This window comes from Rana temporaria, chromosome 10 (assembly GCF_905171775.1).
Source record: "Rana temporaria chromosome 10, aRanTem1.1, whole genome shotgun sequence".
Classification (NCBI taxonomy): domain Eukaryota; kingdom Metazoa; phylum Chordata; class Amphibia; order Anura; family Ranidae; genus Rana; species Rana temporaria.
Window position 1 is genome coordinate 109,345,440 of NC_053498.1, and position 13,397 is coordinate 109,358,836.

Consider the following 13,397-nt stretch of genomic DNA (forward strand, 5'->3'; position numbering starts at 1 on the left):
CACGTGTGTATGGCCAGTGTTGGGCTCAGAAGTTTCCCGTAGCACTGTCATAAACAAATCCTCATCACTGCAGCATTGTGAGAGGTCTGATCACAATGGTGTACCAGTAGGGCCAATTCACATCAGTGCGATGATCTGCATTTCAGCACAGCTGTAAAACGCCGTTCAACAGAAGGACATCCAGTGTCCATTTCACATCTTAAAGTGCATGTAAACCCAAAAAAAATATTTTTTTTTTTATGTCACAATGTACAGTATAAGATTTCCTATCATCTGTGCCCAGTCTTGCCACACAGAGTTAATCCAGCTCTGAGCAATCCTCTTTTATTCAGTGAAAATTAACAGACTTCCAGATAAAAACCTGTCTAAATAAAAAGTCCTTTTCGTCCCCTTGCTTCGAGTGACAGGGTTTTTACATATCTCATGCACTAGCTTGGACACATGCACATTCCTGGATGTTTATCATAATATGGGGGGTGATCCACAGTTCATTGTGACAGGTAATGTATGTCACTCGAAGCAAGGGGACGGAAAGGACTTTTTATTTAGACAGGTTTTTATCTGGAAGTCTGTTAATTTTCACTGAACAATAAAAGAGGATTGCTCAGAGCTGGATTTACTCTGTGTGGCAAGACTGGGCACAGATGATGATAGGAAATCTTATTCTCTACATTGTGACATAAAAAAAAAAATTTTTTTTACATTTTAGCGCTAGTCAGTGTGAATTGGATCTTGGCTTGTAAAGTGTTAATATTTTGGTTGCGTCCGGTGTCGGGCTAACATTTCATAACACAGTTGTAAATGCTCCTGTTTCATCACCCGCTCTCTTCACAGGCAAGACGGCAGAACTAAGTGGACCTATTTGTTTGGGAATGAAAGTGCGGCTGGAAGAGGAACTCACTCGGACAACATTCTCCACTACATCCCCGGGAAGGTAGGCACTTGTGTCTGCTCATCAATCTGCCATGGCAAAACGCAAAGTGATGACTGATGTTCTGGTTCCTAGAAATGTCACACAGCGAAGGGTTAAGCCTGTTACTGGATATCAGGCTTATCAAACGAGTCTGCTGTGTATATACATCTGCATGCCTGGAATTTGGGATAGGCTGCCAGGATATTCCTCTCTCTCTCTTCTGTATTCCCATGGGAGAGGCTGTGCATGTAAGGATTTGCTAAACACACACACGAAACTCCGCCCAAAAGGCTTAATTTCGTTCTTTAGGTGGAGGGTGCGTAAAAACGGACTTGCATCCAGATTCATTAAAGGAACTTTAATTATAGTCTTAAGCCAAGTTTAAAATGTTTTAATTGGGACTGTAGTTTTCCCAAGCTAAAAAAAAAACCCACAGGTCCTAAAAATATTGGTCTTTAAAGTAAAATTGAACCCACCGATGTTTCCCGAAACATTTGCATTCAAGGCATGCCGTTAATGATAACTGTCAGTTGGTACTCTAAATGGAACTGTCAAGCCTTTGAACAGCTGATGTCTTAACTGATTACATATGTAGTCCCATGGCAACTGAACATCAAACAAAGGCCAAGATGGCAGCTTCCTTGGATGTAAAGATTAGGTCGGTTTAGTTCTACTTTAAGTGGGGGTCCCTTAAGGGCCAGTTCACACCAGACGCAGTTCCGTACAGTTTTGTGTGCATTTTTTCTGCTAAAAATGCATTCACAGTGTTTTCCATGTATTTCAATAGCTCTAATTCACACCATGCAGTCAGTTTCCGGTGCAGAAACTGACTGGAAACTGACTGGAAACTGACTGGAAACTGACTGGAAACTGACTGGAAACTGACTGGAAACATGTTCTATTGCAGATTACCAACTCTTAAGGCCCATACCCACGATCGGACTTTTTGACAACGGTCCAACGGACGCGTTTGATCGGAAAATCTGACCTTTGGTTGCCCAAAGGGTGGCGGTAAAGCTGAGAAAACACGTGATTTGGTGAAAGTTGTCTGAAAATGTTCTGCCGTGTGTATGCAGAACAAGTTCACGGCCAATGCCCCTTCGGACCAAAATCCACGGAAAAGTCAGATGGAAGTCCGATCCTGTGTATGAGGCTTAAGCTGTGATGCCTGTATTAGGCTTTCTTTCTTAGATTTTGACCTGGTAATCAAGCCAGTAAGTCTGTTTTTCAACAAAGCAAGCTCTGCTGCATATGTAGCAGTTAGTGTTGAGACCAGGGCAGATCCACCCTATAGGCTCACTATGCAAGCCGCTTAGGGCCCCGCAAAGCTGCAGGGGGCCCCCCAAATTACTAAAGGCCCCGCCTGGTGAGAAGTCATTTTTGGCACCCCGCTTCTCAACTTGCTGGCTGCATGGGAGAAGAGGTAAGAAGTCAGCACCCCCGCCTTCTCACTTTAATGTAAGATGTCAGTTTCGAACACCCCCTCCCCCTGCTTCTCAACTTTAATATTTAATGTGACATGTCGCTTTCGGCAGTGCCCCCCCCCCCCCCCCCCCCACTTCTCAACTTTAATGTGACATGTCATTTTGCTTAGGGCTCCAAGGAGGTCAGGATCGGCACTGGTTGAGACAAACCGTTTACCACAGACAGGGGTGCTTACAAAAATCAGTTTATTCACGTAGAACCTTTATCCCAAAAGAAAGGGAAAAAAATAGCTGTGACTGCAGTATGAGCCAGCGTTTGGCTTCAGTTTGTTAGAGATATGTACATTTAGATACACTATCATCTCTATCTCACTCCCCTTTCCCAGATTAACAATGCTGCTCAAAAATGCAATCAATTTTTAACTTTTTTGAAATGCGTTTTTCTAGATATTTGTGCCGTTCTGTCTCTCACTGTTATAATAAACCTACCATTTAAATTATAGACTGATCATTTGTTTGTCGGTGGGCAAATGTACAAAATTGGCAGGGGATTAAATACTTTTTCTCTTATCGTCCATGGACGGACACAGCTCCTTAAATCTTGACAAGTGGGTTATGTTCCCGGTTTACAGGAGAGGACTCTCCTGTAAACAGGGAACATAACCCACTTGTCAAGATTTAAGGAGCTGTGTCCGTCCATGGACGATAAGAGAAAAGGATTTTACGGTGAGTACAAAAAAATCCTCTTTTTTTTTTTTCCTCATGGGTGTCCATATTGTGCTGTAGCATCCATATTATTGTAGGGAAAACCAACATAAAGCCCGATGTCATCACACCGCCCCGGAAAGCTTTGAGAAATTGCATGCTATTGTGGGTTTCTGCTGAATCGGTTATTTCATAGTCAGTGCGTGTTAAGATTCACGCTTCATTACCTTTGCGTTTCGTAAATATATAAAGAAGTAAACATTGTGAAATGGGGGGGAAAAAAAATCAATAATCATGATGGAGTTTCTACACTTGTGGAAAATAAACTATACAGAGAAAGTTACAGGTCACGGGAGGATACAAGGTGCTTTGAATTCCGAGTGGTGCGACGTAAGCTGTTGCATTGACTGGTGAAGTTTCAGCATACGCAAGTTAAATTTAACAGAATAGAAACATAAAGTTTGTGGTTTCCAAACAAAAATGAATGATGTATTTTACCCTATTGTAATATAAACATACATATGAGATAATGGGAACACTAAATCCATCACGTGTGTGCTAGCCCTCCACTCGAATGAAAGGAAACCTGTCATGACAGGAATAAAAGGGCTGCTATTGGTGACACAATTCTTAAAATTCTTTCTGTCATGACTTCCTTTATGTCATTGTTATCCTTTGATTTTAGTAATATGTGAGATATTGCTTTCTGACAGCCACTAGCTACGGCTGTCCGAATACCTGATCACTGCATGCATCTGATTGGTTTCAGGTGCTGTTTTTGACCTGGCATCTTCAATCAAAGTTGATCTAGTAGTTAACTTTTGTCAACCCAGGAGGGCCACCCACTGTGAAGAAAAATCAACTGGAATTTTAACGGTGTATGGCCAGCTTGAAAGCCTCGTACACACGATCAGTCCATCTGATGAAAACGGTCTGATGAAAAAAACGAAGTTCAATGCTTCCAAGCATGCGTCGACTTGATTCTGAGCATGCGTGGATTTTTAACCGATGGTTGAATAACCTATGGGGCCCACACACGATCCATTTTGACCGATGGAAACGGTCCATCAGACCGTTGTCCTCTGGTTAACCTATCGTGTGTACGAGGCCTTGGGCTACATACCGGTCTTAAAGCGGGGGTTCACCATGCCATCCAGCATACTAGCGTCAGCTACAGTATATAAAACAACATATAGAAACAATATATGTATACAGCAGCGCTCCTTTATGGAATTTGAATGCTATTTTGTGACAGTCCAAAAATTCATTTGAATAGCCTATGGTGAAAAGAATAGTCCCAAACAAGATGTTCCGTGAGAAGACTAAGAAATCCCCACTAGAGACAGTCCAGCGATATCCTTTAAAACCACCACCACTCGTGCAATGAGCAAGTAAAACTCTTACCAGACAACGCTGGGTAATAAGCGTTGTATTATAACTTAAATCACAGCAGGGGTTAAATCCAATCCAATCCTCATTAGATATCCTCTCCCATGTGTGAAAAGAAACAAACAATGGCCCATAGCATAATTCCGTTTGGTTTAATATTAAAAGACAAAAATATATAAAATGTGCACTTACATTTGAATAAAGTAAGTCAGGCAATGTACATAACAGCTTGCGTCATTCGATCTAGGAGACGAGCATCCAGAGCGGCGTCCACCGCTCGGTTCGAAATTGTTTCTCCCGCTGCGCTGTGTAATCACACGCCAGTAACGTCACTATGGACAGCCGTTGGTACGGCTGTCCATCATAGTGACGTCATCACGTCGATCGTTACTGGCGTGTGATTACACAGCGCAGCGGGAGAAACAATTTCGAACCGAGCGGTGGACGCCGCTCTGGATGCTCGTCTCCTAGATCGAATGACGCAAGCTGTGGGCCATTGTTTGTTTCTTTTCACACATGGGAGAGGATATCTAATGAGTATTGGATTGGATTTAACCCCTGCTGTGATTTAAGTTATAATACAACGCTTATTACCCAGCGTTGTCTGGTAAGAGTTTTACTTGCTCATTGCACGAGTGGTGGTGGTTTTAAAGGATATCGCTGGACTGTCTCTAGTGGGGATTTCTTAGTCTTCTCACGGAACATCTTGTTTGGGACTATTCTTTTCACCATAGGCTATTCAAATGAATTTTTGGACTGTCACAAAATAGCATTCAAATTCCATAAAGGAGCGCTGCTGTATACATATATTGTTTCTATATGTTGTTTTCTATTCCATGTTTTTCTGTTTCCATAACAGAGATTAAGTAGCAGCTCTAGCTATCATTAGCCTGAGTGCGAGGGAGGTGCACTATAGATCTGCATATAGTCTCTCGCGCAGTTTTGGTTATATTTGTGTATTTGTTTAAATTGTTTATCTGTCTCTATAAGCGCCGAGAGCTGAGGGAAGGGCTGAGAGCTTTGGTTTGTCAGCTACAGTATGCCTTTATTTTTATTTTTTTGCGCTGTATTTAGAGTTGAATCTTTTAGTTTAGTTTCAGACTCCCGCGGGGAGTAGGCGTTCCTATGAAGAGGGGAACATGATTGACGGCCGGCTATGGCGCGTCACGCGTTCCGAAAATAGCCGAAATAGGACTCGGCTCTATACGGCGCCTGCGCAGTCAGCTCCTAGTCTGTGCGCAGGTGCCGTTTATCGTGCCGTGAAGAGCCCAGTCCTACTCCGGCTATTTTCGGAACACGTGACGCGCCATAGCCGGCCGTCAATCATGTTCCCCTCTTCATAGGAACGCCTTTCCCCGCGGGAGTCTGAAACAAAACTAATGGATTAAACTGTGAGTACAGCGCAAAAAAATAAAATAAAGACATACTGTAGCTGACGCTAGTATGCTGGATGGCATGGTAGAAAGTTGTTTTTTAGGGTGAACCTCTGCTTTAAGACCAGTGGTCGCCTAACTAGGGGCCACATTATTCCACCCACTGTTGCAGACATGGTTTCTCCCATTGCCACTGACGAATGGGGCACTATTGCTCCCCATTGCCACTGACGATGGGGCCCTATTGCTCCCCATTGCCACTGACGATGGGGCCCTATTGCTCCCCATTGCCACTGACGATGGGGCACTATTCCTCCCCATTGCCACTGACGATGGGGCACTATTCCTCCCCATTGCCACTGACGATGGGGCACTATTCCTCCCACTAATAGCAGGACTTTTTCTTCTGTTGCTGGCCACAGTGCGGACCCCTTAAAGTTTGAAGGACCCTAAACTGGCCCTTTGTTTAGAAAATTTGGAGACCCCTGTCTTAAACAAATGATAGAATTTTTTCTTTAGTAAGAAATCCTACGCCCTAGTTGTCTCATGGCAACTTTAAGTAAACCTGGACCCATTACTGCCAGTAATTAGCCTGAGATGAGGCTAATGCAAACATCTGGATGTTCATACTGAGGCATCTGATTGACAGTCAATCAGAGCTGTGGTGGGTGCCTGGAGGTAATTGTTTGAGGATCTCGTACAGAGGAGGGTGCTGAATGTTGGCTCTTGGCATTATTATGCTCTCTGTAGGAATTTTTTTAGGGTGATGATGCTGCTGCTGCATGTATGGTATAGAAAGGAATTGTCACAATTGTGGGCAGGACGTACAAGGGAAACATCAAATCGTCTGGATAAGATTCACTTTAAAGGGGTTGTAAAATGTTTGTTTTTTTATTTTCTAAATGGGTTCCTTAAAGCTAGTGCATTGTTGGTTCACTTACCTTTTCCTTCGATTTCCCTTCTAAGGCTCCATTCACACCTAGGCAGACAAATTTGCGGCGTTTTGGTGCCGCAAATCGCGGTACAAATAGCGGCGTTTTGTACCGCGATTTGCGGCGACAAAACGCCGGTATTGTCCGCCTAGATGTACCCCAGATTGACCCCCTCTATGGAGATGGTTCCCATCTCCTAGCCGAACGCCGAAAGCCGCCTGAAAAAAAGGTCCGGGACCTTTTTTCAGGCGGCAGGCGTCCGGCGTTCGGCGTGGAGATGTGAACCATCTCCATAGAGGGACATGTGTTTTCATCCCTCTGGCGGCAGCGGCATAGCACTACAGGCGTTAAAACGCCTAGATGTGAATGGGGGCTCAATGTTTCTTTTCTTTGTCTGAATTTCTCACTTCCTGTTCCTCCTCAGTAAGCCGTTCTGGCTGACTAACCCCCATGAATGATGGGGGCAAGTTTACTGAGGAGAAACAGGAAGTGAGAAATTCAGACAAAGAAAAAAAAAAAATAGAGGGGCAATCAAAGGAAAGGGTAGGTGAACCAACAATGCCCTAGCTTAAAGGAACCTATATAGAAAATAAAAAACGAACATTTACAACCCCTTTATTAATGGTTTATTTTGCTGACGTGTGTGTGTGTGTGTGTGTGTGTGTTTTGTTTTTTTTTGTTTTTTTTATATTACCAACATTGGCTAGCTATGTGGGATTTGTACTTCTCTGTCTATGATCTATTCGTGACCCAGCTTTACAAAAAGCATAGAACTTTGATTTATGTGGTTCTGTTCTCCCAAAACTGCTGCTTCTGGAACCCAACCGCTGCTTTCTAATCTCCTTTCTATAGTGCGTCTATCTATTCACCTTTTGAGATCCCAAACTCATTTTGAACAGGCTTTTATTTCTATTGCTTATTGTATTTGTGCTATTGTTATTTGCCACTGCTTTGTACTTCTCTTTGTATGATATGAGTGCCATATACTGTATATACCAATAAAATAATCCTACTGCCAGAGCATGCCTGAGCAGCATATGGCCATTTTAATATAGTTGTGAAAAATCCTTTGCCTTTCCTTTTGAAATACATTTGTGTTTTCTGTGGCTTTACATTGTGGGACTGTAGCAATTGTTTGTGTCTGCACAAATCGGCTAGCTGGCTCTAACTGGGTCCATTTAAGCATGACATTAGATCAGCATGTTTTTGCAGAGGTTGAATTGATCCTTTGTTGTTGTGATGGGCGCTTTGTACAAATCGGCATTTGTTTGCAAGGTAAACAGCGGTCAGCCATACAACATCTGTATTACAGCTTGTAGGTCCCCCCCCCCCCCAAAGTTGCCAGTGCAGCTTCCTACACTGCAGTCATTCAGCCCGAGGGCCAGGCTATGGGGTCGTCGCCCAATTTGCCCAGTGCAGCAAAGGTCTCCATATGCAGGCGTCAATTGTTATTTGATCCAAGCCATTCTGATACATAAGGCATAGCAAAGGCTGAACAAATATGGGCCAAAATAATCATTGCAGATCAACACCAATAAGCAGGCCGGGAATTTAGCGATCCGTTATCTGTTTATAGTTGTAACATAAAAAAAAAAATCAGCCATGACAGTTTTTGTAGATGTTGTATTTCTGTTTATCTAATTGTCTGTTTGTGCGCAAGCCTGCACAGCGTGCTTGGCAGCATGCATTTATTCAATCGCCTGTCGACAAGTAGAAAACATAAGTGGCAATTGAAATAATTGGAATCTAGCACCTGGCTGGTTTCATTGTATGACTCACCCTGTCTGTACTGCGGTTTCATTGTAATATATCCCACATAGCTGTGCTGACCTGGCTGTCTGGGAGGCAGACTTCCCTGATGGGCTCAGTGCCGGTAGGCACATCACCTTCTGTCTCAGGAGAGTAAGGAAGTTGGTTGCATTAAAGTGGAACTTCCCTCTCCATCCTGCATGTTTTTTCCTTTTTTAACCGCCACCCCACCTTGCATGTCTTGCCTTGGATTCACATACTCGCTTGCACAGCAGATCCAGCGTTCTGCTGTTCAGATATTACAGCCCAGTTTCCATGCTGCCATTTTGGTCCTCCTAGTGATTGAGAGCATCTGCCCTTCTGGGTAGAGGCAGCAGGAACATGATGCTGACCGGCGATCCTGCTCACAGCCACTGTTTCCTTACTCCCTGCAGCCTCCTGCAATATGTGATGGTGATATCCCAAGAGGCTGCGGGAGATGCGACATGTCATTCTTGCCCTGGTGAGAATAGCAGGGGACTGGATGGGGTTGGAGCAAAAAAAAAATAACTGAGTTATATGGAGGCGAGGGAAGGGGGAATGCAGGTCACTCAGGGGAGTTCTGGTCTGTTTTTAAGCTGACCATACTAGGCTGAAATTTGAGCTGTGGGTGTCCTTGTTGGCACCACCCGGCTTGACAAATTATGACTGAACAACAATTTTCCACTTGAAATTTTTCAAACCGTTAATGCACCCAGTTTTGCCCCAGAATACAACAGCTGGCAGTGTAGGTTCCTCCATCCATGCTTACCACTCTGTTTGGCGTGGATGGAGGGATCAAGTAAAATCGAAATGTGTATGACTAGCCTAAAGCCTAGAACACACAATGAGATTATCGAACGAATGATTGTCTGTTTTTCTTTTAAATGTTCATCGCCATATCGAAAATTAATAGATTACTAAAGTATAAAAATTCTCGTACAGTAGAAAAAAAATCAGAAGTGATGTATATGTATTGTATTTTTGGATGAAAACTGTACTGGTTAAACAAATTGTATGATCTTGTATCGCATGAGAAAAATGTTTGTCCCTTCGAAAAATTTCGGATGACAGCTGTACCAACAATCAAATTATCGTAAGATTGCTTGGAAAGTGTTACTTTTTGCTAGATATTCTGATTCTGTGTACAGGGCTTTAGCCTCTGCACCCAGTGACTTTTTTTCCCTGACCATATTCAGCTGTCATGGCCATGTGTAGATAATGTCAGCCAGCATCCCACCCCTTAAAGCGGAGGTTCACCCTACAAAACATCTATATACCATTACATCCAGCATACTTCCGACATCTACAGTATGCGGTTTGTTGTTTTTTTTTTTTGCCATACATACCGTTTTATTAATTTCCCCCCGGCTTCTGGGGTTTTGGCTCCCGCGGGAGTGGGCATTCCTATTCAGAGGTTAGATGATTGACGTCTGGTGAAAAACTTCCCCTGGCGCATAAGGAGTGTCACAAGTTTTCCGTAAGTAGCCGAACTGCGAGTCGGCTCTATATGGCGCCTGCGCAGTCAGCTCTACATGGCGGGCGCAGGCGCCGTATAGAGCCGACTCGCAGGTCGACTACTCACGGAAAACTGGTGATGCGCCAGGGGAAGTTTTTCACCAGACGTCAATCATCTAACCTCTGAATAGGAACGCCCACGGAAGCCGGGGGGAAAACAACAATAAAACTGTATGTACGGCAAAAAAAAAAAAAAACGGCATACTGTAGATGTCGGAAGTATGCTGGATGTAATGGTATATAATTGTTTTAGGGTGAACCTCCGCTTTAAGCCCGGTACACACGTTCTTTTTTTTTTTTTAATAGTTGCAGCAATAGTGGTAAAATCTATTGGTGGCGGTACCCAAATGTGGTGCACATGATGGTACTGGTACGGAGCTTTTATGAATTAGTCGCAGGCCTTATAAGGGTAGCAGTACCACCACCATTAAAGTGATATTGAATATCTCCCTATATGTTGTTATCCTGGTGTCTGCTTCCAGGATTTTATATGTGATGTTGCAGAGTCTTATGTTATCGGAGCTCTTAAGCCATGTTTGCAATGCCATGCTTCTTGGCAGCAGATGTCATAATTCTGGATGCATTACTGAATGCATTCAGTGATCACTAAAGTAGAACAGAGAGGCCAGTTTTTGGGTCATGTACCAGTCTGGCAAAAGTTTCGCCCAATTTCTTCCCAGGCCCTCTGCCACAGTTTTTGTAATGGGCATCTCTGGGGTCATAGAGGTTTGTGAGGACCCTTACCAGGCAGATGAAAGTCTCCAAATCCAACATGGACACGTAGTTAATTGACACAAAAACATGTGAAAAATACTCTAAAGAGCTTGAAGTGTCTGCGGACAGAAATGTTTGATTCTGCCTGGTAAAAAAGCCATGTACTTTTTTCACACACAAGTGTTGAGCGTTGTTGCGCTTTGAAAAACATGAAACCTATCGCTCGTATGTGATTGAGGGCTTTAAGTCTACATTTTTACATGCCATCATACATTGGCACATTACATAAAGGTGATCGTAGACTGCATGGAGCTTTCAGATTTTACTGATCAGTCTGGCTGCCAACCCATCACCCCCTCCTTACTCCAAAACATAAATATGCATGCTTGTATTGCAAGACTTTACATGTTTATAAGTAGTACAGGCACCCATGTGCTGCTTGTTTTGTATCGGGACAGTAAGTAACCAATGTAGAAATTCCTAGCTGTTTGATAGCCTTTTCTACCCATAGGATCTTTGCTTAGAAATTGTGGGGTTGCCTGAAACGAATTGGGGTGTAGGGTAAAGGTACAGTTTCCTTTTAAGCCCTTTCCCAAAACTCCTAGGTGTGTGAATTTTACCACCGCTCTGAAAACCAGATGGGCGAGTTTACCTTTAATAGAAGGCACTCCTATTCTTGTACGAATTAAAACCAATTAACCAAATGCTTTCATGGGCAGCCAAAGAAGGCAGATTTGACTTATAATGAATGTGTTATGCAATCCACAGCTGGGAGGATGGGGTGTCATATTGCTGGCTGTGACATCATCAAGGATATATATTTTTTTTCAACTGGAGCATTAGATCTGTTTAGTCATCTGCCTGTCATACAAAGGAGTGACATGAGAACTTACCTGTGTGTCTGTAGGGGTCACTAACCTCAGCTGTACGGAACTGATTCATTGCTTTGGAAAGATCCTATTTCCATTATGACTTTAGGTGATCGAGTGTTCCCTGTATTCCATGAAATTTAATCATAGGGGCCTTCGGAATAAAGGGTGTGAAACACAAGCATGTTACAACGCCCTTTTCCAATAACTCTCTGGAAAGGCAAAAAAATTAAGGCACATATCCGAACGTGAAAGCAAGTTGTGGAGTGCACAAGGGATACAAGTGAGAAAAATGATTTCATAAAGGGCTGAACCCTGTTTTGGAAGGATGATTGTTCTTACTGTAGTCAAACCCATCTTTGATTGATGGGGCTAATTCAAAAATCGGTATGATTTTCAAGCATTGTAAAAGGCTTTCTCGGCCTCTAAGCAATTGTTCGGTTTTCATTTCCCTCTTCTGTTTATCGGAGGAGGAGGATTGTGACCTGGTCCCAACAAAAAAAAAGAATCGGCCTTTGCAGATATATCATTGCCCACCTATAGAATGATTATAACCAACGTACCTATAGATAAAGGATAGTCGTTGGGAGCTCTGACCATAACGGGGTCATTTTGTAGAACACATGTTCAATAGACAAGTTTTCCAATCTGACTATTATCGGCTAACAATCCTCTTCTTTCATGTTCTATCTGGAGTTTAGGAGGAAACCCACCCAAGCACAAAGACATGCTTGGAGGTAAGGACCTTAGATTGTATGTGGATGTTCAGTATGTCAAGGTCTATGTATTTGGTCAACGCTATATAAATAAATATACCGTATATACTTGAGTATAAGCCGACCCGAATATAAGCCGAGGCACCTAAAATTTTACCACAAAAAACTGGGAAAACTTTTTGACTTGAGTATAAGCCTAGAGTGTCCATCTGCATGCCTCACTGTGTCCATGCCTCACTTTGGCCATGACTAGACTGACGTTTAACATGAGAGTCTATGGAAGGGGTGCCTGGCTTTGAAAAATCGGTGCTCCCCAGCCGTAGGTCCCCCAGACAAAAAAAGTTGGAGTAATGGGGCTACATGTGTGCCAAGTTCAGGGGACCTAGTACCGGGACCCGGTACCGGGTTCCCAAAGTCACCTGAGAAATGTCTGTTTAACATGGGAGTGGGGCTACATGTTTGGGGCCCAGGGGACCTACGACCAGGTCCCCCAAATCCGGGAGATCAGGTGCAAAAAGGTGACTCAAGTATAAGCTGAGGGGGGCACATACTCGATTCAGCAATGGAAAGTCTACCCATGAATCATTTTAATTCCTGAAATGCTTGGGCCTGCTGATTTGATCTCTAATGTCTAAGGTTTGTCTGGATTACTGAAAGACATTTTTCCTTTTTTTTTCTTCCCCTTTTTGTGTACAAAAAAAATCCAGATCGGTCACAGAGATCTTCAGAAATGTTGGGAAGCTCGTGTGATAGAGAACTTCTGTCACTCCATCATTGCTGAATATGATCAGAGAAATCGCGCTCTCTCTCAAAAATGGAAAATATGAAAAATGCACGCAAAACGTGCATTTAGCGCACCTAGTTTTAAATTTTTTTTTATTTTTTTTTTAAGAAATGGATACAGGTTTTGATGTGAGCTGGAGCTTTGAAAAACATTCCAAAAGCAAAAAAGCCATTGGTGTACTCTCATTGGGAAGGCCAGACTGTTCTGCATATACACTTTTTTTTTTTTTTTTATCAAATCAAAATTTCACATAAATGATTTAGTGAAACACAGACTATATCAAACGTGACTTT

At 43.0% G+C, this 13,397-nt stretch overlaps 1 protein-coding gene across 2 annotated transcripts in view; it reads left to right on the forward strand.

Annotated features, from left to right (window-relative positions):
* The window catches only part of PLEKHN1 (pleckstrin homology domain containing N1), a 74,138-nt gene that overhangs the window by 8,695 nt on the left and 52,046 nt on the right, over positions 1-13,397 (forward strand). For both annotated transcript variants that reach the window (XM_040325964.1, XM_040325965.1), the window contains exon 2: positions 835-934. In XM_040325964.1, the coding sequence (XP_040181898.1) occupies positions 835-934 (100 nt within the window). The remainder of the gene's footprint in view (positions 1-834; positions 935-13,397) is intronic.